The 24,908-nt window shown below is 43.8% G+C and overlaps 2 protein-coding genes across 2 annotated transcripts in view; both read right to left on the bottom strand.

The window, feature by feature from the left end:
- Positions 1–9,085, bottom strand: part of LOC118229544 — a 35,029-nt gene extending 25,944 nt beyond the window's left edge. The window contains exons 1-6 of the mRNA XM_035421578.1: positions 8,408–9,085; positions 6,143–6,238; positions 5,830–6,060; positions 5,672–5,694; positions 5,055–5,173; positions 3,536–4,041 (exon numbers count right to left, since the gene is read on the bottom strand). Of these exons, the coding sequence (XP_035277469.1) occupies positions 3,536–4,041; positions 5,055–5,173; positions 5,672–5,694; positions 5,830–6,060; positions 6,143–6,238; positions 8,408–8,809 (1,377 nt within the window). The 5' untranslated portion in view covers positions 8,810–9,085. The remainder of the gene's footprint in view (positions 1–3,535; positions 4,042–5,054; positions 5,174–5,671; positions 5,695–5,829; positions 6,061–6,142; positions 6,239–8,407) is intronic.
- A 3,163-nt stretch (positions 9,086–12,248) lies between these two features.
- Positions 12,249–21,118, bottom strand: LOC118228956 (tripartite motif-containing protein 35-like). Its single transcript, XM_035420564.1, has 5 exons — positions 20,275–21,118; positions 17,485–17,580; positions 17,165–17,399; positions 16,383–16,529; positions 12,249–13,215 (listed from the first exon to the last, which is right to left on the bottom strand). The coding sequence occupies exons 1-5, from the start codon at positions 20,677–20,679 to the stop codon at positions 12,692–12,694; spliced, it is 1,407 nt and encodes a 468-aa protein (XP_035276455.1). The 5' UTR covers positions 20,680–21,118; the 3' UTR covers positions 12,249–12,691.
- Positions 21,119–24,908: the final 3,790 nt, after the last annotated feature.

The raw sequence follows: 24,908 nt of genomic DNA, 5'->3' as shown, positions 1-24,908 counted from the left end.
AATGCTGGCTGTTTGTATATTTTACGCATAATCCTGTTCATGTGATTTGCGTAAGGAAACAGCCATGAACACATACAGATAAGAAAAAATGAGGAATGCCAAAATGTTCCTGGAAACATTCTTACACACAGTTAACGGTCAAATGTGATCGTACACATTTCGTTAATGAGGCCCAATGGCTTCACCCTCAGAGCAAAGCCGTTACGTTTTTGGTGAGTTTTTATTCTCACAAAGTCACTGATGCGACGGAAACCCACATGGGTTCCCTAGAAACTGTTTGTTGGATTATTTTGGTCCCACAAACATTTGATTGGCTCACAGTATTGTAGCTGTCAATCAAACACTGACAGATAAACCACTGATCGCTGCTTTAATGCTGAAGTGGGTTAAATTGGGCTGCACCATTTCTTCCTAAAAGGGGGTGTTCCTACCCCAAGCTGGTGCCTGACTGATCAGTCAGCTAGGCTTTACTGCAGAGTCACCGGAGGAAGGGGACAGGCTCTTCATTATGCCGTGGGTGAGCAGGGGAAGTGAATGGTGAGCGTGACTCAGCAGAGGATCAGTCCCGTGGTCAGGAAGCCAGAGGCCCCAAACGTTCCTGTGTGGAGTTACAGTGTCACAGCAGCATACTAAGGATGGGGTAAAGAAAAGAAATACTCACTATCCTGCTGGATTATGGTCCACCGTGCTGATGATGAGTGGCTGTGAGCTGAAGAAAGTAGGGGCAGCCCTGATTTTTTATCATCAAAAAGTGTTTTACTAACAATATACCTAATTCTACATCTTATTGGTGAATACTTAATGCGTAAGCATATAGTAAAATCTAACAAACTAAATGAGTAGTTATGTCCAATTATATATCACAAATACTGAATAAGATCACGTCGACCTTTAACCTTCAGCATTACAGAAAGAGCCTCTAAATCATAAGTAATAATTTAGTCTTTATCTACAGTACGTGTGGAGAGTCCAGGGCAAAATGGCGCCTGGGGCGGTTCAACTGAGGTATGGTGCAGGGCAGGGGGGGAGGGAGGGGGAGTTATGGCGCAGGGCAGGGGGGGAGGGAGGGGGAGTTATGGCGCGGGGCAGGGGGGGAGACAGACAGACAGACTGTAATGACTTTCAATAAAACTATTAAACCTAAATAAGCCACTGGACGGGTGAACTTGTTTCGGACGCGTGTTCTGGGCTAAAAATAAACCAATGTCCAGTGCGCTGTTTGTCTTTGGATTCGGCGATCCATTTATTTACATTTCGGCATAACCAAGCTCACCATAACACAGGTAGATAGCAGCGTTGCTGTTTCCATTCAGTAAATTCAGATACAAGCACGCCAGCGAAGCTAACAACTGCCACAAAGACACGGTCAAAAACTGTTTGCTTCCCGTTCCACACACCTGATTCTCATCACCAGAAGCTTGGTTAAATGCACTTCCTGCATTAGTGCTCCACCCTGTGTTCAATATCAGAACTGCAGGTGTATACATTACAGTCACATAGTGTTTTTAGTTAAGGATAAAATAAAACAAACAAAGAATAAATAATGGCACCAACACAGACGAATAGACGGACAGTCAGACAGACAGACAGACGGATGGACACAGACACACACTCTAACTTCCTCTTGTCCCTGGGAAGTTGGTGCCTGGAGCCAGAGGCCCTGATGGAAGGCCTGAGAATTCAGTGCAGTACACAGTTTTAATAAAGAAATTTTCCACCCTTAAAATGAAAAGAATCTTCATTAAAAATTGATAATATTAAAATGGCTAATTATGTTAAGTTAATGAAGATGAATTTGAGCTGTTTTCTGTCTGTAATGTGTACCAACAGTAACCATGCAGTGCTGGTCCATGGTGCAGGTAAGCAGTGAAAAGCTCTGATCACCCTGCAGTGCTCTGAGACTCAGTCTCTCCTCTGTACTCAGGGTACTGTGGTGAGCTGAAGCTCCTCTGCTAGTCGATGGGTTTCACACACCTGTCATAGTCTGAAGAACAGAGTGCACACACACACAAACACAAACACACACACACACACACACACACACACACACATAAACACACACACACACACACACTCACACACTAACATGATATTATTCTGTAACTGATCCTCTAGCCACAAGCAAACCACGAAATCACACAAACGGACAAACCGCCCCACTGCTGAGAGTAGCAGGTGAGGCAGGAGCCCCAGTGCTCTCTCAGTCCTACCAGACATGTAATTCACCATTTAGCCATTATCAGCCATAGGAAGCTTCAAAGTGCTCAGCCAGCATAGCCTGGAGAAAAGACAGAGCAGGACCTGGGGGGTTACTCTCTGAGGTGTGTGCGTGTGTGTGTGTGTGTGCGCCTGCATGTACGTGTGTGTGTCAGAGGGGGAGTCAATGCACCTGCCCCCTCCTCTTTTTCTTCAGTTAAAATATATAGCTTTCTTTTAGTTTTTAGTCAGTACTTGGGATACTTAGAAGGAAGAAGTTTGTAACAGCTGGAAGTGGGCATCTGAGTCCTGCATCTAGGTCTGCCGTTCTAAATTTCATCTCTGATTCTTTTGGAATATTCTGCTGCACTTTGGTTTCTTCCTTTTGGATTACCTTGGGACAAAAGCTGTGGTTTGGTATCTTCTTTCATTCATTTCTTGTGTGGCTGTTCATGTTTGTAACCATTGTTAATTGTTTTATGGTAGTTGAACCTCGTCGTTAGATTAGATGTGAATATTTGTTGTAACTTAATGTTTTATGAGTTGTGCAGTTTGATAAAGGTTGATCCAAACAATTTGCTCCGCCTATCAACAAATTCAGCGATTACCAAACTGAATCAGATAAATATATTTTACAGTTGGGTAAGTGAGCTGTTTTAACTGTGTTCCGTATTCAGAGTGCCGGACGTAAACGAGGGTGTTAACGGCAAAAAATGCTGGGTTCGGAAAATTAAACATATTTCAATTAATCCTCACCTTGCTGACACTCCATACACTTTGTAGAGCAAGGGCTTCACCCAACACTACAGCCTCAGGCGCCCTCTTGTGGACAGAGTGAGTATGACAATAGACATTTCCCTCACTCTCAGTTCACAGCACTATCCAGGGGGCACTGGGCTTATCCACTTCTCTCACTTGATCTGCTGAATTCTGTTTGAACTGAACCCAAACCCAGCATATGAGTGGAGAATTTGTCTCTGTCTGTGTTCATACTGCACTGGAGAGAGAGACTTACCTCATCACACACCTGGGAGACACACTGGTGACGGGTCAGGAAAAGAGCAGCACTCTGGAGTGATTCCACTGGTGCATTTATTACAATTCAACTGATTACACACAAACCAGTTCCAACATTGACATCATGAGGTTACAAAGGGACATACATCATGAACTGCTGCAAACATGGATCTATATTTTATAAATAATTTTAAAAAAAATCGTAATATAAATTTTCATCTCATTAATCAAAAGGCAACCTCTGGCATCATCTCACAATCCTCGCGCCCATACCTTTTCACCTCATCCTTGCCCACAAACCACAGCACTATTCCACTCTTACAGACACCTTCAGTGGACAGATCTGCAGAGAACCAAACCAGAAGAATGGAAACACTCTCTCATTGAAGGAGTGTTTAAAAGTGTAGAGAGGAGTGTTGTCACTGGGGTCAGAGAATGACATCTCCCCCCTGTCCCAGTCCAGCTGCACTCTGACCCTCTGGGGTTTCCTCTGCACAGTGAGGGCTGTAGGTGGGGAGGTCAGGGCTGCGTATTCCCCATCGAGCTGCACTATACCCCACACTCCTCCTGCTGGGCTCGGACTCACACGCTCTTTCCTGCTGATGGACTCTTTAGCCACACCCACCACCCAGGCCTCACCCCCCACCTCTACATCCCAGCAGTGTCTCCCTGAGCTGAATCCCTCAGAGCCCAGCACACAACCCGAACAATTAAATCTCTCTGGATTATGAGGAACCTGCTGACTCTCAACTCTGCATCTCACACAGGTCAGATCCTCAGACAGTGAGAGCTCAGGATGTGCTGTGTTTGGGTCCAGAGTCACAGGAGCTGAAGGGACAGAGAATGAGACGTCAGCACTGATCTGCACAAAGAGAAACCGTCAGACACAATGGGCTCATAATGATATAAACTGAGTTTCACAAAACCAGTATACGGAACCATTATAGCCTCAAATACACAGTACTGGCCAAAAATATCAGGCCACCATTTTTATTCGGCTAGGTAAAGAAGAATGTATTTAATATATGCACATTTAATGAATAACAAACCAAAGTACAAATAATTTTTGCTATTTCTACCAACAATAACTTAAAAAGTTGGCTTACAAATAATTATAGACACCACTTTTTCAAGTAGGGACTACTCCTGTTTTCTTCAGTACAGGACTATGCATCTTGTTGTGTGTAGGTACTGAACTTTTTCTGTAGAAATAAATCCTATTTCTTATATGGATATACCTCGCCGTGCTGGTTATTCTAAGGGGAGAATTTACTCTGCTGAACATTGGGAAGCAGGTGGAGGGGTGGGAGAGCCTAACACCCTTAGCCTGTAGTGCCAGTAAGCCCCGCACATCTAAGCCTAACTCCTTCTTTGCCGTAGTAGTGCAAGTAAAATACGCACCAGCATTTCAAGCAATATGGAAAAGAAAGAGTTAGGCTTAGATGTGTGGGGACAAGGAAACATTGTGACAAGAACGTTTCTTTTGCTAGAGACCACAAGATATTTGTCTACTGCCTCCTGATCTTCCTGGTCTTCTCCTGTTAACATTACTGGCCATCAGCTGGACCTTGCTGAGTGTGTACTGAACACTGCACCTGGAAAAATTAAGCCTGTTTACAATTTCTCACTGGGAATAACCTTGCCACAACATTCTTATTTGGCTCTGCACAACTAAGCCAAACTCCTTCTTTGGCATATTTCTTTCAGAATTACTGCTTACACAGGGCTCTTACACAGACAGGACCAATATGACTCTGACTGGCTTTATCAGCTTGTGGAAAGGATGCTGAAGATTCCCCCTGTACAGTGACAATGTGGAGCTCCCTGCCCCCAGTACTCACTGTATTGAACAGTCCCAAGCATCTTCTCCCACACTCTGTACTTCAGATTGCCCAGGTGCTTGGCCACATCAATCAGCGCTCCAGAGACCTTCTCTGGATCCGCCAGTGTGCACTGGGCTCTGCAATAATATTCAGGAGTCACTTGTGCTGTGGGCGTGGCTTCATTACCATAGACGATTATCAGCAGTAACATCAGATCTTCATTCTATAAGATAATGGCTCCATCCCTCCCAGCGTTCTGCCACACAGCCCCACTGGCTGCCAGATATGAAGCAGCCCGACCCCACTGAGGGACACACTCACAGGAGCATGGGGGGGAAGGGGGAATCTATATTCTATCACTGATGACCTGTTATCTGTATAATGGTTATAATAATTTTTATGATGTTAATCATTATGATTAACAATATAATTATAATCATTTCATAAGTTCATATGTTTACTAATTTAGGTATGAATGTAACATTTTTTTTCCATCTGGTCCCATTTTACTCATCTTTGCTGAAATGCTGCAGTACTTAAAACTAAAAATAAACTACCACTCACATTTAAACTGCAGAGAGAAAGGAAGAGAAGATTAAAAGATTGAATAGAGAGAAAGGCTGGAGTTTACATACCGTTTCTCCACATCTTTGTAACTCTGAAATAATGAATAAAAGTTGGTTTTTATCACTATAACCAATACTTAGACAATAAAAAACTGTATCAATGTAATATATTCCCATTTGATAAATTGATAAACATGATTTATGTGTGATTATGACACAGGATTTACCTGTAGGAATGAGATGTCTTCAGCTCCCAGCTCCTGTTCTATGGCTCTGATTTGTTCTGAAAGGGATGATATCTCTTCTGTCATCTTATCAATCTTCTCCTTCATCATCTGACTCTTCTGCTCCTCTTCCTCCCTCAGTGCAGTGATCCTGGCTGCCTCTTCATCTTTTAGGAACTGCTGAAGTTTCTCAAACTCCATCTTTATCTGCCTCTCTGTGTGCTGGGCCTGGCTCTGGAATAAACATTATTCACCATTTCAGCACAATCCAGTGCTGCATTATCAACACTGTGATTTAAAGGCTTCAGTACAGTACCTTGATGTGCTCTGCTGTTTGATCACAGATGAGTTTCACTGCATTAAAGGCTTTAAGCTTCTCCTGTAGTGGAGCCAGTGCAGTCCTGAGTTTCTCCTGGAAATAAATGACCACACGTTCCTGAATGATAGTAAACGTCCCTGCCTACACAGACAGCACAAGAGCACAAAGTATACAGGCCAAAAACTATGGTTTTCACTGCATGAATGTGATAATTTTATGTAAAACAATACTGGCAACTAAACATATTTGAGCTGGTTATAAAATTTACAAGTAGGATACATTAGAATGCTCAATTATGCAGGAATTAAGAAATACATATAGAAATGTGTAATTATCATCTGTTTTACATAAATGCTAATCATTTCTTCATTTTTGTTCTATGTTGATATTACATTAATTACACACAACATTTATTGTGCCAAAAAGAGAAGTAGTCACACAATATTGCATTAATTGTCAAAATCATTTTATAAATGTAGTCTATCCATAATCTGTGCCAGGACTGTAGCTATCATTTTAACTACAGTCACTTAATTGAAATGAAAAGATTGTGAAAGTTTTGTTTATTGTTATTCATCTCATTACATTACATTACATTACATTATAGGCATTTAGCAGACGCTCTTATCCAGAGCGACGTACAACAAGTGCATAGGTTTCATGATGTAGAGGCGCAAAAGAAACACTAGAGTGAAGTAAGGATCGTAGTGCCAGAAGTGACCACATCGATCAGGACTCCAACCCTGTAGAGTAAGCTTGTTCAGCAAGCAAGAATCCTACCAAGTACAAACTAGCACTGGAATCACACCTAATCATACAAAAACAATCCTGCCAGATACACTAACATAATCAAATTATCCTAGCTAGGTACAGTTTCATTACAGATGGGTGTAAGAAAAAGAACAAAATACATTAGCCCAGGGACCACAGTGCAGTATAAGCACAGCCATAAATAATTAAATATAAGACTTAATCCAGGAATTAAAATTATAACAAAGAAAAAAGGCACTGAACAATACTTAATGGACAATTAATCATCATTCCTGTAAATATGCATGAAATTATTCGTAAAATGCATAAAAACGTGCATTCAAAACTAGTAGTTAAAAATACATTAAATCCTGATCTGGCAACCCGCTCCCCTACTCAGATTTTACAGGCCTTGTCAGTTTAAGTGTTCATTCGGGCGTTGGCAGCGTTTACTTTCCAAAATGGATATTAGAAAATGGCTCAAAGCTCTACCTGCCCCATCCACAACAGGACAGAGTTCAGAATTTACTGGATCTGCTCATTCACACTCAGAACCACCGATACGTGCCAAAGCTACAGCGTCTGCATCTACAACCTCAAATGAAGTCAGTGACACTGCTGGTCTTGCTATGCTACTCGATCCAGCTAATTCAGCTAATGACATCAGCTCCCCTCCAGCTTCACTAGCTAGCAGGAGCACATCAGGTTCCAGCAGCACTACATTTGGACCAGACCCTCCACTGCAAACTCCACCAGAGGATTTTAGTAGAGAAAAACCTGACCAGGTGAAAGAGGACAAGTATCTAAGCCTCATTTTTAGTGGGAAAATGCTCTTTTGTAAGTGACTGGTGGCACTGGAGAGACTGACTGGAGTACACAGTAAAAGCAGAAGCAGTTTCTGTTTCCCTTGTGGGAAATTCAGATCATCATGTGCAAACGCTGATTCAACATTTGATAATGAAGGGACATTGCAGCTGGAAGCATGCTGCTGGATATAACAAAGGCTTTCATAAACATGCAAGCTCTAAAGAGCATCTGACATGCGAGGCCGTTCGGAGGGAACAAGAGAAACACTCTGAGACAGACTCAGAAATTTCCAGAAATTGATTAACACAGAGCAGTCTTCTAGAAATAGATAGTGCATGGCATCCATAACTGATATTTTAGACCTTCAGGTGCAACACTGCCATCTAGACCCATGTAAGAATCAGTGCCCTCCCTGTGAAAAAAAAAAGTTCCACCACCGATGGACATCTGACGCTGGCTTTGCCCCGCCCTCTTGTCACCCTCTGTCAGTCATGTGACACAGAGTATGGAGCTCAAACAGAAGTCTTGCCTGAGAACAAAGGTCACTTTATACTGTTCTTTTCTGAAATCCCAATCATTTTTAAGCCCAATGAATTGACAAAAGAAAAGGATAAAACTTTTTACAATTTGATACTGTGTAATCTGAAAATTCTTACAAGCTTTCAAAAGCCATCAAAAATGTGAAATATGTTATCTGACAATTACCTTATACTCTTCCACAGCCTCTTGAACTGGTCGCATTTTGTGGTTTTCATGTTTTTTTGAAGTTTGGCAGACGAGGCAGACAGGTATTTGATCATCCAAACAGAAGAGTTTGAGTTTCTCACTGTGCAGACTGCAGAGCACTTCAGATCCTGCTTTAGCTCTCTGACTTCTCTCCTTTAAGAACGCCTCACAGGCATTCCCCAGGGACAGGTTACGAGGAGGTTCTTGCTTAAATCTTTTCCTGCAAACTGGGCACTCCTGAGATCCCTTCTGTTCCCAGTACTGCTGCAGACAGGCCTTACAGAAGCTGTGACTGCAAATCAGGAGAACAGGATCCCTGAAGATTTCAGAGCACACAGGACAGGAGAGCTCCTCTTCCATGAGAGAAGATCCAGACGCCATTCTGTCTCAGTCTGTTCTGAGCTCACTAATGATTTCTGGTAAATCCAGTAGCTTAAGTTTCAGTTTCACTCACTGCTGTTACTCAAACGGCAGGTAAAAAAGCCTCTTTAACCTCCTCTCAAATCTCTGTTCTTCTTCTCAGTCTCGCATTGTTTTTCCCTCCAATTTTTTTCTGAAATTCATTCATTTCTGGAAAACATACATTAGAATCTTTTTAAGAGGTCCATGATGTAACACAAAGCTTTACCTGTGAGAAACTTTACTTCGCTCTTCCTGTTAGACACACCCAATTTTCACAGATAGCACTTCCTGCAGGGAGCAGCATTGCACCACTGAGGTTTGAGTGACTGATCTGCCAGGTCTTCAGGTTCTGTCAGTTCTCTCTCATGTGTATTAATCCAAATGGAATCTCATTCCCCAGCTAATCTCAAGCACACACCCTCTCCTACAAACATTATTAAAACACAAATCCAGAGTCTGAGTCCACAATGCATTACTCATTGTAGTATCATAGTATCATCACTTAAAGCTAATGGAGAAAGCTGGGCTTTAGAACAGCTCAATCATCAATCAATCAAAATGTATATATATAGCAAATTTTATAAACAATTGTCACAATACACTTCGGTATTACAGGATGCCACAGTAGCAACCAGAGCACAGACCCAGGCGTAAACTCCCTCAGGAGCAAACCTAAAGCAACAGCAGCAAGGAAAAACTCTCTGTGGCAGATGGGGAGAAACCTGGAAAGGAACCAGGCTCAAGGGAGGAACCCATCCTCTTCTGGTCAACTCATCTACAGCGTGTGACTGAAACATTTGCTGCTGTGCTGGACAGAGGGCAAACGCCTCTTGTACTTTGTGTCTTTAATAGAGCAAGTCCAAAAAAAGAAAAAAAGATTTACTTTTTCCAATACGTGCAGCCACTTCTTAAAAACGGTTCACCACACGAGGTCAAAATTCAGCTTTGGAGGGAATAAAACAATCTGTGATAAATATCCTCTGTTAGCAAAATGATGGAGAGAGCTGTGGTCTAGAATAGGATCAGAATGTGTGTGCCATGCAGACCGAAGGGTCTGCAGGACTTCTGTAAATGGCAGACCTCTTATTTAGGAACGCAGCACAGTGCTCGGAGTGCGACTGGAGAACTGCTCATGCAGCGCTTACTCTACAGAAACACAGACACAGGCACCAAAAGTCAGAGGTTACGCACACTTTATTGTTACTCACAGAGAAGAGCAGAAACAGAAAATTCCAATGCAGGACAGCTCCTAAAAAACTGTCAACCATTCCTTCCTGAGGACAACAACAAAAACAAAACTCAAAAACTCTGTCTCAGTATGTGCTCCCTGTCTCAGCACCAAACTGTGGGGAGAAACACACCTTTAAGCACCTGTGCTGATTAGCTAATGCAACCCAGGTGCGTGTGCTCTCTCTACCAGCCAGCGCAGCCGAGACCAATCTGCTTCTGGGGTGTACTGAATGCCACACCCCTCCCACCCCAGAATTAAACCGAAGGCTAATTCGGCTAACACCGAGACCGCTCCCTCTCGAGTTTTGGCACCACAACGGTCACATGCCAGCGTGACACCCCTGGGAAGGAGATGCAGCGGGTGCCGGGGAACATCATTGGTTGCCGCATGGAGAGAGAGAGCACACCCACACAAAATGAAATAAACAAACATCTTCACCCTTCCCCCCACGGGTTCTAGGTGAAAACAATAAACAAAAACAACAAACTAAAATAAGAAAGACAAAAGAAAGTAAAACAGAGCGACCATTTTTCGCCAGACAGAAAACATGCAGGAGAACGAGGTGTTCTGGCTGTAAAACGGAGCTCTGCCACGTTCAGACAAAGAAATACGAACGTTGTTGGATGAGTTTGCCTGTTTTGATTGGACATGTAAAAGCTAAACAAATAAGTTCCACAGACCTAACTTTACTTAGAGTTCATGGACACAAACTATGATGCAAATACACAGAATAAGGAATAAGCACATACATCATGAAAGCATGACATACATGAAGAATAAGATGTACTGATGAACGGATGTGTTTTGGCAGGGGGAAATGCTGTGTTTTTAGCATGTGCTGACAGAAGCAAAATGAGCAACATGTTTTCTAAATTTGATTGTGGCTGTGAGGGGAGTAAGAAATTGTATTCTTATTTCTCCATTTTCACTGGCAGTCGTGTCAGATATGTTTTAAAATTTTGATATTGGTTTGATGTTTGATATTTTTAATTCATTTTTTTATTTCACGCCATGCTTATCACTTATCAAATTAATATGTCTAATATCTTTAAATAAGTGAACATTAATTAAATTGAGACATGTAAATTATCGGATTAATAGTTTGTAATCCTCCTCAGTGGCTTCCAGAGAAATTCTGAAAACAGCAGTTAGTTGACCACCTGAACACACCTGTCCAAAACTGAGGGAGACCGGCTTCACGTCATCGATAACAAATACGGTGACAACGCCTCAGCACAGCGTCAGTCGCCCTCTAGTGGACAGAGTGAGTATGACCACAGACATTTCCCTCACTCTCAGCCTAGAGCTTGAAACGGGCCCAAAAACTTCAGCCTGACCCTGCATGCGCCCGCATCCTATTCAGCCTGAGTCTGACCAGAGCCCGCGTGTTGCAGTGTTTTGGAAGCTGAACCTGGTTTGGCCCTGACTTTTAATAAGTGCATCAGTGCAGTAGACACGCCGTGGTTTGGGGTATCGCTGAAGTTCTGTTCAGAAAAGATGTGATCGATGTCAGGATCAGATCAGTTGATGGTGCACAGCGGCAGGCTTGTGCATTATACTGTCATAACGCTGATGCTCCTGTTTCACGGCTCCAATACTTAAGCAGGGCATCACAGAATTCACATTTTACGAACCCCACGCTTTCGTCTGCAGCTCGATCAAAAACCGTGTGAAAGTTTGTCCAGACCTGGGATTCTCCATTCGATGGCTGCTGCCTCACTTCATTCTCCCCTGACTATAACTTCTTTCTCCCCGGCTCTGAGGCGTCCATTCTGTCACTCACAGAGCTCAGCTTAGACTCTCTGGCCTACAACTGCCATCCAGCTCACACAGCGCTCTGTGCTCAAAATATAAAGGCCCAGCTACAAAGAGCAAAACCCCAACCAGCCCAATAGAAACAGGCAGAATTAGGACCCGAACTGACCCAAACCCTCGGGTACTGGTCCGGTTTTATCAGGCTCAGGTGAAAATTATAAACTCACTCTCAGAGCTCATAGGACTTGCAGGGTAGTTAGCTAATCAGTATATCAGATCAGCTCATGTGAGTTTGAACTGAACACAAACCCAGCGTATGAGTGGCGTGTTTACCTCTGCCTGTGTTCATACTGCCCTAGAGGAGGAGACTTACCTCATCACACAGCTGGGAGACACACTGGTGACGGGTCAGAAAAAGAGCAGGACTCTGGAGTGATTCCACTGGTGGATTTATTATTTAATATTACCTCAACTGATTACACACAAACCCACATACTTGCACTACCACCGTATAGCACAGTTATTACTCAGTGATAACATCAGGAAGTTATGTGAAAAGAAATTAGACACTTCTCATGGAAACACTACAGAACGTTTCAAATAAAATAATAGTTTGTTGATGCTGTTTGACCGGCAAATATTTTAATGAATCCTGCTCAGATGTGATGGAATGCAGTTGTTTTAACCTGATTTTTACTGCAACATCATGAGATTTCAAAGTTACATTCATCATGAACTGCTGCAGAAATGGATCTATATTTCATAATTGATTCAATAAAATATTGTAAAAGATATTATCTGCAAATATGCTCATTAATCTTGTCAAAGTGAAAGAAGCAGTCTGTTCACCTGATCCTTGCCCACAAACCACAGCACTATTCCACTCTTACAGATACCTTCTGAGGACAGATCCGCAGAGAACCAGGATTGAAGAATGGAAACACTCTCTCGGTGAAGGAGTGTTTAAAAGCGTAGAGAGCAGTGTTGTCACTGGGGTCAGAGAATGACACCTCCCCCCTGTCCCAGTCCAGCTGCACTCTGACCCTCTGGAGTTCCCTCCGCACAGTGAGGGCTGTACGTGAGGAGGTCAGGGCTTCATAACGCAGAAAGAGCCGCCGTATACCCCACACTCCTCCTGCTGGGCTCAGATTCATAAACCCTGTCCTGCTGATGGACTCTTTAGCCACACCCACCTCCCAGTAACCTCCATCCCCCACTTCTACATCCCAGCAGTGTCTCCCTGAGCTGAATCCCTCAGAGCCCAGCACACACCGCCCCCCATCGAATCTCTCTGGATTATCAGGAACCTGCTGACTCTCAACACTGTCTCTTACACTGGTCAGATCCTCAGACAGTGAGAGATTAGGATGTGCTGTGTTTGGGTCCAGAGTCACAGGAGCTGAAGGGACAGAGAATGAGACGTCAGCACTGATCTGCACAAAGGGAAACCATCAGACACAATGGGCTCCTAATAATATAAAGTGAGTTTCACAAAATCATTATACAGAATCATTATAGCCACTTAAATACTGTACGGGTCAAAAGTATTAGGCCACCTGTACTTTTTTTTAAAACTAGGTAGCAAATAATGCATTTAATATATGCATATTTAATGAATAACAAACTATAGTAGTTTTCTTTGTCAATTTATACCTACAATAACTCAAAAAGTTGACTTACTTAAAAATAATCTTAGACACGACATTCCTCGAAATAGCCTCCTTTGGCTTTAACTACAATTAAATTAATAATTGGCAGTCTGTCCATTCAGTTTGCTGAAGGGAGGAGAGTTCTCTCTAGCATAACTAGAAGTCTGTGCAACACTAAATTCCCAGGTCTTGCAGCAGGGCCCCTCCGTCTCCAGGCACCAAACCTCCCAAGGACAAGAATAAGTTAGAAATACTGCATGTACGTTTGTCACCGCCAAACAAACAAGAGTGCACACCGCCCTCTCCCACCTGGATAAGGGAGACACTTACGTGAGGATGCTGCTTATAGACTACAGCTCAGCATTCAACACAATTGTGCCTGCTAAGCTCGTTCCCAAGCTCAGGAACCTGGGTTTGAACACCTCCCTCTGCAACTGGATCCTGGACTTCCTGATGGGCAGACCCCAGGTGGTGAGAATGGGTAACCTCACCTCTTCTGCACTGACCCTGAGCACCGGAGCCCCTCAGGGCTGCATACTCAGTCCCGTCCTGTACGCCTTGTTCACGCACGACTGTGTGGCCACATGCAGCTCCAATGCCATCTTTAAGTTTGCAGAAGACACCACCATCCTGGGTCTCATCTCCAACAACGATGAGACCGCCTACAGAGAGGAGGTCAGTGTCTTGGCAACATGGTGCCAGGACAATAATCTCTCTCTCAACGTCTGCAAGACTAAGGAGATGATCGTGGACTTCAGGAAGCGACAGGGGGGGGTCACGCCCCCATTCACATCGACGGAGCTGAAGTGGAGAGAGTCTCCTGCTTCAAGTTCCTCGGTGTGGTCATAAATGATGACCTCACCTGGTCCAGGCAATCAGACGCAGCAGTGAAAACTGCCCAAAAGCACCTATACTTCCTGAGGAGAATCAAGAATTTGGCATGTCTGCCAAAACCCTCATCAATTTCTACAGGTGCACCATTGAGAGCATCCTCACTGGCTGCATTACTGCCTGGTACGGCAGCTGCTCCGCTGCTGACCGCAAAAAAGGCCTCCAGATGGTGGTGAAGACAGCGGAGTGCATCATTGGCTGCCACCTCCCCTCTGTGCAAGGCATCTACCACACACGATGCCTTAGGAAAGCACAGAAAATCATAAAAGACTTCAGCCACCCAGGTTATGGTCTGTTCTCACTGCTGCCGTCTGGCAGGCGCTTCCGGAGAATCCGGGCACGGACGACCAGACTCACAAACAGTTTTTTCCCCCAGGCCATCAGGCTTCTCAACCAGCAACATTAATCTCAGGGATCACATTGATCACATGACCTCCTATGTATGCTCCTTCACTTCCTATGTACGTTCAATGTACATTATCACAGTCTTATGCACATATTCATCAGCACTCCTGCACTTTATATGTTTAATATTTAAATATTTAATACTCCAATTCTCACTGTCCATATCCCCCATCTGTACAGGCTGGTACTGCTGATAATATTTAAATATTATGTTTAATATTATGTATATTTTAGATATTCTTTGATGTTTTTGCTCTGCTTCTACGTAGTTGCTGCCTGCCATGTCATAAGAATTTCTTTGCTCAGAATGACCTGTGTTATACTGTGCACTTGACAAATAAAAACACTTTGACTTTGACTTTGTCTGTGTGTGTGTCTGTGTGTGTGCGTGTGCATGTGCGTGTGTGTGTGCGTGTGTCTTCTTTCTCTGTGTCACTTATGCATTTCCAGAAGTCCAAACAGGTGAGCTTGGCTTTCCTCCTCATCCTCCCCCTGCCATCCTGTCAGGGAGGAACCGGCTATGACACCATGCTGCCCAGGACCCTGAACGTAACTGATAGATTAAAGACTAAACTATTATTTCTGACTTGTTTAAAATTAATTGGTCACCGTGTGCTTATTCAAGATTCATGCTATATGACTAGACATAGCCAATAATTTACTTTGTTAAATCTTACTTTACGATTATGTATTAACCACATACCAAGTAGACACAGAATTATGTATGTTATCGTTAGAACACTTTTTCCTTTTAAAAGCAGGGACCGTCCCTGTTTTCTTCAGTTCGGCCTTATCCTTCTTGTTCTGTGTAGATATTGGACTCTTTGGACTCAGAAATAAATCCTATATCTTATATGGATATACCTCGCCATGCTGGTTATTCTAAGGGGAGAATTTACTCTGCTGAACATTGTGAAGCAGGTGGAGGGGTGGGAGAGCCTAACACCCTTAGCCTGTAGTGCCAGTAAGCCCCGCACATCTAAGCCTAACTCCTTTGCCATAATTCTTGCAGCTTTACTGCTTATTTTACTTACACTCCAGCCCAACGGTTTTAGGCTAACTGCAATTTAAGCTAAGATAAGATTTGGGCGGGACGGTGGTGCAGTGGGTAGCACTGACACCACGCAGCAAGAAGATCCTGGGTTCGAATCTCGGCTTGGGACCTTACTGAGTGGAGTTTGCATGTTCTCTGCGTGGGTTTCCTCCGGGTACTCCGGTTTCCTCCCACAGTCCAAAGACGTGCAGGTAGGCCGATTGGAGACCCTAAATTGCCCATAGGTATGAGTGTGTGAGTGAATGGTGTGTGTGCCCTGCGATAGATTGGTGGCCTGTCCAGGGTGTATTTCTGCCTCTCACACAATGCACGCTGGGATAGGCTCCAGCACGCCCGGCGACCCTGCCCAGGATAAGCAAATATAGATAATGGATGGATGGATAAATAATATTTCACTCAATTGAATTTCCCAGTGAGATTAAGAACTGGTGCTCAGTCTCTTCACTCCAGGGCCCTTACACAGGCAGGACCAATATGATTCTGACTGGCTTCATCAACTTGTGGAAAGGATGCTGAAGATTCCCCCTGTACAGTGACAATGTGGAGCTCCCTGCCCCCAGTACTCACTGTATTGAACAGTCCCCAGCATCTTCTCCCACACTCTGTACTTCAGATTGCCCAGGTGCTTGGCCACATCAATCAGCGCTCCTGAGACCTTCTCTGGATCCGCCAGTGTGCACTGGGCTCTGCAATAATATTCAGGAGTCACTTGTGCTGTGGGCATGGCTTCATTACCATAGAAGATTATCTGCAGCAACATCAAATCTTCATTCTATGAAAAAAAAAAAAAAATGGCTCCATCCCTCCCAGCGTTCTGCCACACAGCCCCACTGGCTGCCAGATATGAAGCAGCCCGACCCCACTGAGGGACACACTCACAGGAGCATGGGGGGGTGGGGGGAATCTATATTCTATTCACTGACGATCTGTTATCTGTATAATGGTCACAATAGTTTTTATGATGTTAATCATTATGATTAACATAATATAATTACAATCATTTCATAAGTTCATATGTTTACTAATTTAGGTATGAATGTAACATTTTCTTCCATCTGATCCCATTTTACTCATCATTGATGAAATGCTACAGTCCTTAAAACTAAAAATAAACTACCACTCACATTTAAACTGCAGAGAGAAAGGAAGAGGAGATTAAAAGATTGAATAGAGAGAAAGGCTGGAGTTCACATACCGTTTCTCCACATCTTTGTAACTCTGAAATAATTAATAAAAGTTGGTTTTTATCACTATAACCAATACTTAGACTACAAAAAACTGTATCAATGTAATATATTCCCATTTGATAAATTGATAAACATGTTTTATGTGTGATTATGACACATGACTTACCTGGAGGAATGAGATGTCTTCAGCTCCCAGCTCCTGTTCTATGGCTCTGATTTGTTCTGAAAGGGATGATATCTCTTCTGTCATCTTCTCAATCTTCTCCTTCATCATCTGACTCTTCTGCATCTCTTCCTCCCTCAGTGCAGCGATCCTGGCTGCCTCTTCATCTTTTAGGAACTGCTGAAGTTTCTCAAACTCCAACTTTATCTGTCTCTCTGTGTGCTGGGCCTGGCTCTGGAATAAACATTATTCACCATCATTTCAGCACAATCCAGTGCTGCATTTTCGACACTGTGATTTAAAGGCTTCAGTACAGTACCTTGATGTGCTCTGCTGTTTGGTCACAGTCTTGTTTAACTACATTAAAGGCTTTTAGCTTCTTCTGCAGTGGATCCAGTGCAGTCCTGAGTTTCTCCTGCAAAGAAATGACACAATTTACTGCAGAAATAGACCAACAGAAACGTCACTGCCCACACAGACAGCACAAGAGCGCCTGATCAGACAGAGAGGAGCCAGAATGGAGACTCAGGTCACTGCTTGTGTAAAACAATGTGTTCACTGAGACACATATCAGTACATTGCTTCTATGACAGGTCATGCCTGATAAACAGGTATGAATGTGGCAAAATACTCCCTTGATATTTTGTCTTTAATGTACAAAAATTCTACATTTTTACAAAATTCACTAAAATTTATTTAAAAAGTGGTTCTAAAATAGAATTGTCTGAAGTTTAATGTGCAGCATCTTTAATCTCTAGTGAAACAATGATAGAGATCTGCCAGAAGGGGTGCATCCCAATACTCAAACAATGTATCCTCCTTTCCTCCCCTACCACCACCCCCTCCTCCGTGCCTACCGGTCTTTGTGTCCTCCCTCCCTCCCTCCCTCCCTCCCTCCCTCCCTCCCTCCCTCCCTCCCTCTCTCTCTCCCTCCCTCCAGTGTCCCAGTATTGGAGGAGACGCGTGAAGCAGCTTAAAACTCAGCTCCTCACCCCCTCCTCTGGCAGAGGATGCATCAAAGTATGCTACCAGTCTTTCCACATTTCTGCTTGACATCATCTTGCTCAGGCCCACAGGGATTGAAAGACCATCTCACAGAATCTGACATAATCCAAACTTAAGAAAGTGAAGATGGTAGAGCAATTGCATTTTCCCCAATTATGCAAGATATTTAGCCAAATTTGTGTGTGGTGCAATAAGTTGTAGTGTCCTACCCAAAAGCTATGCCTACAACGGATAAGAAAATGTCAGTTTGTTTTTGTGGCTCATATCCTACAGACAAATTCAATAATTTAAGACAGGCAAACTGATTTATTTATTTGCTTGTAGGCCTACATGAATGTTAGACAAACGAGCATAACTCTGAACATAAATAAGCATGGCAGCTACCATTACTTCAGTGTGTGAATATGCATAAATTAATTTACTGAACCATTTGTTTCCAAATTAGATTTCCATATTTTTCAGTGGAAAATAATTGTTTTTAACTAATCTACGGAAATATTTCTGAATGAAACCGTGTGAGATGGAATGAACCAGGCTGTCACAGTACAGTCAGGTGAATTAGCGTTCTGTCTGTTCAGACATCGGGCACATAAGGATTCTGGAATTACAGTAAATTGTTATGTTTGCATACTATGTTACATGTTTTATTTGATCTAAATTGTCGATTACATATGAACTGGTGCCTCGACACAAACCACAATGTCAGGATCACGTTTGTACGCTACTGTAGAAATTACTCGTATTCGAAACTTACAAGCTATTATGCTGCTTTAAATGAGATGACCATGTGTAAGAGCTGTGATTGGCTGTGGGACTATTTGTGGACTCAGCAAAATATTCCGATTATGATGGGGATATTTCATCAATAGTCGCCATCACCTGTGATGAAGAAGAAGCAGACAAGCTGTCACTATTTTCTTAACGCCTCCTCGTTCTCTCCTTTCCTCCACGTACTTCCGGGTAGGAGACGAGTGGTAGTGGGGGAGAGGAGGAGAGGAGGGGAGGTGACAAGTGGTAGTGGGGGAGGGGAGGAGAGGAGGGGAGGAGACAAGTGGTAGTGGGGGAGGGGAGGAGAGGAGGGGAGGTGACAAGTGGTAGTGGGGGAGGGGAGGAGAGGAGGGGAGGAGAGGAGTGGTAGTGAGGGAGGGGAGGAGAGGAGTGGTAGTGGGGGAGTAGAGGAGAGGAGGGGAGGAGAGGAGTGGTAGTGGGGGAGTGGAGGAGAGGAGGGGAGGAGAGGAGTGGTAGTGGGGGAGTGGAGGAGAGGAGGGGAGGAGAGGAGTGGTAGTGGGGGAGCGGAGGAGAGGAGGAGACCAGTGGTAGTGGGGGAGTGGAGGAGAGAAGGGGAGGAGACGAGTGGTAGTGGGGGAGTGGAGGAGAGGAGGGGAGGAGAGGAGTGGTAGTGGGGGAGTGGAGGAGAGGAGGGGAGGAGAGGAATGGTATTGGGGAAGAGGAGGAAGGGAGGGGAGGAGAGGAGTGGTAGTGGGGGAGTGGAGGAGAGGAGGGGAGGAGAGGAGTGGTAGTGGGGGAGGGGAGGAGAGGAGGGGAGGAGAGGAGTGGTAGTGGGGGAGTGGAGGAAAGGAGTGGTAGTGGGGGAGTGGAGGAGAGGAGGGGACGAGTGAAAAGTATTGGGACGCACCCATTGTGTCAGACACATATAGCTGAGCCATGAACTTTGACCCCTACTGTCCCATGCTGAGCACTGCTCCCTAACACAGCTCTGAGAATGTCTCCACACTCCTGCCCCTCCCTCCTGTCTCTCTCTGTCAGTCATGTGACACGTTGCTAGGAGCTCAAACTGCAGTCTGAGAACAAACGTCACTTTGGTCACAAAGGTTACAGTTCTGTCTGTCAAACATTAAACAAGTGTTGACTCCCAGCTACCATCAAATTTAAGTGGGATTTCTCACTAAAATCACAAAGTATTCATTTTTACATTGAACAGACTCATGAATATTAAAAATCATTTGCTTTGAATGCCACTCGCAAGATGAATTTACAAAAGAAAATGATAAAGAATAGATGATATGATACGATATCTAATCTCAAAATTATTACAAGCAAAATAGAATAGGGTAAAATGTGACTTATTTTATTTGAGAATTACCTTATACTCTTCTGCAGCCTCCTGAACTGGTCGCATTTTGTGGTTTTCATGTTTTTTTGAAGTTTGGCAGACACGGCAGATGGGTATTTGATCCTCCAAACAGAAGAGTTCGAGTTTCTCACTGTGCAGACTGCAGAGCACTTCAGATCCTGCTTTAGCTCTCTGACTTCTCTCCTTTAAGAACGCCTCACAGGCATTCCTCAGAGACATATTAGGGGGAGGCCAATCCTTAGAAGATCTTCTCCTGCACACTGGGCACTCCTGAGATCCCTTCTGTTCCCAGTACTGCTGCAGGCAGGCCTTACAGAAGCTGTGATTGCAACTCAGGACAACAGGATCCCTGAAGATTTCAGAGCACACAGGACAGGAGAGCTCCTCTTCCAGGAGAGAAGATCCGGACGCCATTCTGTCTCAGTCTGTTCTGAGCTCAGTAATGGCTTCTGCTGAATCTGTAGTTTAGTTTCACTTTTACCTCCTGCTCTTACACAAACTGCAGCTAAGGACTGTTTATAAAGATCACTTTAATATCTCTGTTTGTCTTCTCAATCTTGGTTATTTTGCTTCCATCTACAGTATAGTTTCTGAAAAATATATTTTGAAATCGTATATAAGATCCTGTTTGTAACTAAACCTTCCAAGTGCGAGACGCACACCCAGTCCCAAACAGCCCTCTGGACTCCTGGACTGTGGCCTCACAGACTTCAGTGGCGTATTTCCGGGGACAGGTGAGTCCACAGGTGAGGGGAATATAAAGGGAAATACGGGGCAAGCGTTCTGATATCAGTCAGCACGTGACACATCGCTGAGAGACGGAGACGCTGCCTTACTCTAATTTATATGACAAGAGCAGAAGAGGAGAGTCATCAGCACTTAGGAACAGTAACCAGCCAGGTGGGGGAGGGGGGGGGGGGGGTGCCGACAACATGGGCAGCCCCACTCAAGATAATCTCAGTGACCAAGTGAGGTGTGATTTGGGACGCACAGCAGAGTCCATCAACGTCCTTCAGGAGATGCGTCTGATCGGTTAAACAATGGGCCTCATTCACAAAACTCTTCTTAAATTATTCTTACTTTTGTTGTTCAAAATGTTCCAATGAAAAAAAAAAAAGAAGGGATTTATGACACATGTGCAGACCTTTTTTTTGTGTGCATCTCCCAGGTGTATGAGATGATGAATGCTGGCTGTTTGTATATTTTACGCATAATCCTGTTCATGTGATTTGCGTAAGGAAACAGCCATGAACACATACAGATAAGAAAAAATGAGGAATGCCAAAATGTTCTTGGAAACGTTCTTACACACAGTTAACAGTCAAATGTGATCGTACACACATTTCGTTAATGAGGCCCAATGACTTCACCCTCAGAGCAAAGCCATTACGTTTTTGGTGAGTTTTTATTCTCACAAAGTCACTGATGCGACGGAAACCCACATGAGTTCCCTAAAAACTGGTTGGTGGATTATTTTGGTCCCACAAACATTTGATTGGCTCACAGTATTGTAGCTGTCAATCAAACACTGACAGATAAACCACTGATCACTGCTTTAATGCTGAAGTGGGTTAAATTGGGCTGCACCATTTCTTCCTAAAAGGGGGTGTTCCTACCCCAGGCTGGTGCCTGACTGATCAGTCAGCTAGGCTTTACTGCAGAGTCACCGGAGGAAGGGGACAGGCTCTTCATTATGCCGTGGGCGAGCAGGAGAAGTGAATGGTGAGCATGACTCAGCAGAGGATCAGTCCCGTGGTCAGGAAGCCAGAGGCCCCAAACGTTCCTGTGTGGAGTTACAGTGTCACATCAGCATGCTAAGGATTGGGTAAAGAAAAGAAATACTCACTATCCTGCGGGATTATGGTCCACCGTGCTGTTGATGAGAAAAAAAAAGAAAGTAGGAGCAGCCCCGATTTTTTATCATCAAAAAGATCCTCAAAAAGTGTTTTACTTATAATATACCTAATTCTACATCTTATTGGTGAATACTTCATGCATAAGCATATAGCAAAATTTAACAAACTAAATTATGTCCAATTATATATCACGAATAGCCTACTGAATAGGATCACATCGACCTTTAACCTTCAGCATTACAGAAAGAGCCTCTAAATCATAAGTAATCATTTAGTCTTTATCTAGAGTACGTGTGGAGAGTCCAGGGCAAAATGGCGCCTGGCGCGGTTCAACTGAGGTACGGTGGTGCGGGGGGGGAGGGGGAGGGAGAGACAGAGAGACAGACAGACAGACAGACAGAGAGAGAGACAGACAGACAGACAGACAGACTGTAATGACTTTCAATATAACTATTAAACCTAAATAAGCCACTGAACGGGTGAACTTGTTTCGGACGCGTGTTCTGGGCTAAAAATAAACCAATGTCCAGTGCGCTGTTTGTCTTTGGATTCAGCGATCCATTTATTTACATTTCGGCATAACCATGCTCACCATAACACGGGTAGATAGCAGCGTTGCTGTTTCCATTCAGCAAATTCAGACACAAGCACGCCAGCGAAACTAACAACTGCCACAAAGACACGGTCAAAAACTGTTTGCTTCCTGTTCTACACACCTGATTCTCATCACCAGAAGCTTGGTTAAATGCACTTCCTGCATTAGTGCTCTACCCTGTGTTCAATATCAGAACTGCAGGTGTATACATTATAGTCACATAGTGTTTTTAGTTAAGAATAAAATAAAACAAACAAAAAATACATAAAGGCGCCAACACAGACAAATGGACGGACAGACGGACGGACACAGACACACACTCTAACTTCTTGTCCCTGGGAAGTTGGTGCCTGGAGCCAGAGGCCCTGATGGAAGGCCTGAGAATTCAGTGCAGTGCACAGTTTTAATAAAGATATTTTCCACCCTTAAAATGAAAGGAATCTTAATTAAAAACTGATAATATTAAAATTGCTAATTATGTTAAGTTGAATTTGAGCTGTTTTATTTCTGTAATGTGTACCATCAGTAATCATGCAGTGCTGGTCCATGATGCAGGTAAGCAGTGAAAAGCTCTGATCACCCTGCAGTGCTCTGAGACTCAGTCTCTCCTCTGTACTCGGGGTACTGTGGTGAGCTGAAGCTCCTCTGCTAGTCGATGGGTTTCACAAACCTGTCACAGTCTGAAGGACAGAGTACACACACACACACAAACACAAACACACACACACACACACAAACACACACACAACACACACACACACACACACACATACTCTCACGCTCTCTCTCTCTCTCTCACACACACACACACACACTCTCTCACACACTAACGTTATATTTTTATATAACTGATCCTCTAACCACAAGCAAACCACAAAATCACACAAAACCACAAACCACTCCACTGCTGAGAGTAGCAGGTGAGACAGGAGCCCCAGTGCTCTCTCTCTCCACACACCTGGTAGAGTCAGGGCTTCATCCAACACCTCAGCACCCTCTTGTGGGCAGAGTGAGTATGACCACAGACTTTTTCTCTCACTCAGTTCACAGCACCGTCCAGGGGGCACTGGGCTTATCCACTTCTCTCACTTGATCTGCTGAATTCAGTTTGAACTGATCCCAAACCCAGCGTATGAGGGGAGGTTACAATGGGACATTCATCATGAACTGCTGCAGACATGGATATATTTTTTTAATGATTAAATAGAATATTGTAAAATATTGTATATATGTGTGTATATATATATATATATATATATATATATATATATATATATATATATGCAAATATACTCATTAATGTTGTCAAAGTGAAAGAAGAAGCCTGTTCACCTGATCCTTGCACACAAACCACAGCACTATTCCACTCTTACAGACACCTTCAGTGGACAAATCTGCAGAGAACCAGGCCAGAAGAATGGAAACACTCTCTCAGTGAAGGAGTGTTTAAAAGTGTAGAGAGGAGTGTTGTCACTGGGGTCAGAGAATGACACCTCCCCCCTGTCCCAGTCCAGCTGCACTCTGACCCTCTGGAGTTTCCTCTGCACAATGAGGGCTGTAGGTGGGGAGCTCAGGGCTGCGTATATCCCATCGAGCAGCTCTATACCCCACACTCCTCCTGCTGAGCTCAGATCCACAGCCCCTTTCCTTCTGATGGAATCTTTAGCCACACCCACCACCCAGTCCTCACCCCCCACTTCTACATCCCAGCAGTGTCTCCCTGAGCTGAATCTCTCAGAGCCCAGCACACACCGCCCCATATCAAATCTCTCTGGATTATCAGGAACCTGCTGACTCTCATCACTCCATCCCACACTGGTCAGATCCTCAGACAGTGAGAGGATGGGATGTGCTGTGTTTGGGTCCAGAGTCACAGGAGCTGAGGGGACAGAGAATGAGACGTCAGCACTGATCTGCATAAAGAGAAACCATCAGACACAATGGGCTCCTAATGATATAAACTGAGTTTCACAAAACCATTATACAGAATCATTATAGCCACAAAAATACTGTACAGGCCAAAAGTATTAGGCCACCTGTACTTTTTTTTTAACTAGGTAACAAATAATATATGCACATTTAATGAATAACAAACCAAAGTAGTTTTCTTTTTCAATTTCTATTCTATTTCTATTCTATTCAGTTTGGTTTCTTTTGCTAGAGACCACAAGATATTTGTCTACTGCCTCCTG

Source organism: Anguilla anguilla, chromosome 6 (genome assembly GCF_013347855.1).
Source record: "Anguilla anguilla isolate fAngAng1 chromosome 6, fAngAng1.pri, whole genome shotgun sequence".
In the NCBI taxonomy this organism is placed as follows: Eukaryota; Metazoa; Chordata; class Actinopteri; order Anguilliformes; family Anguillidae; genus Anguilla; species Anguilla anguilla.
The sequence above is the reverse complement of the archived record's forward strand: the minus strand, read 5'-3'. Positions and strand labels throughout refer to the sequence as shown.

Bases quoted from the DNA above. Each gene is read 5' to 3' on its own strand.
- LOC118228956 (XM_035420564.1), bottom strand. From the start codon at position 20,679: ATGGCGTCCGGATCTTCTCTCCTGGAAGAGGAGCTCTCCTGTCCTGTG. The intron at 17,400-17,484 runs GTACTGTACTGA...TGTTTATTCCAG, and splicing joins AAACAGCAGAGCACATCAAG to AGCCAGGCCCAGCACACAGA. The intron at 16,530-17,164 runs GTCATGTGTCAT...CCATGCCCACAG, and splicing joins CATCTCATTCCTCCAGGTAA to CACAAGTGACTCCTGAATAT.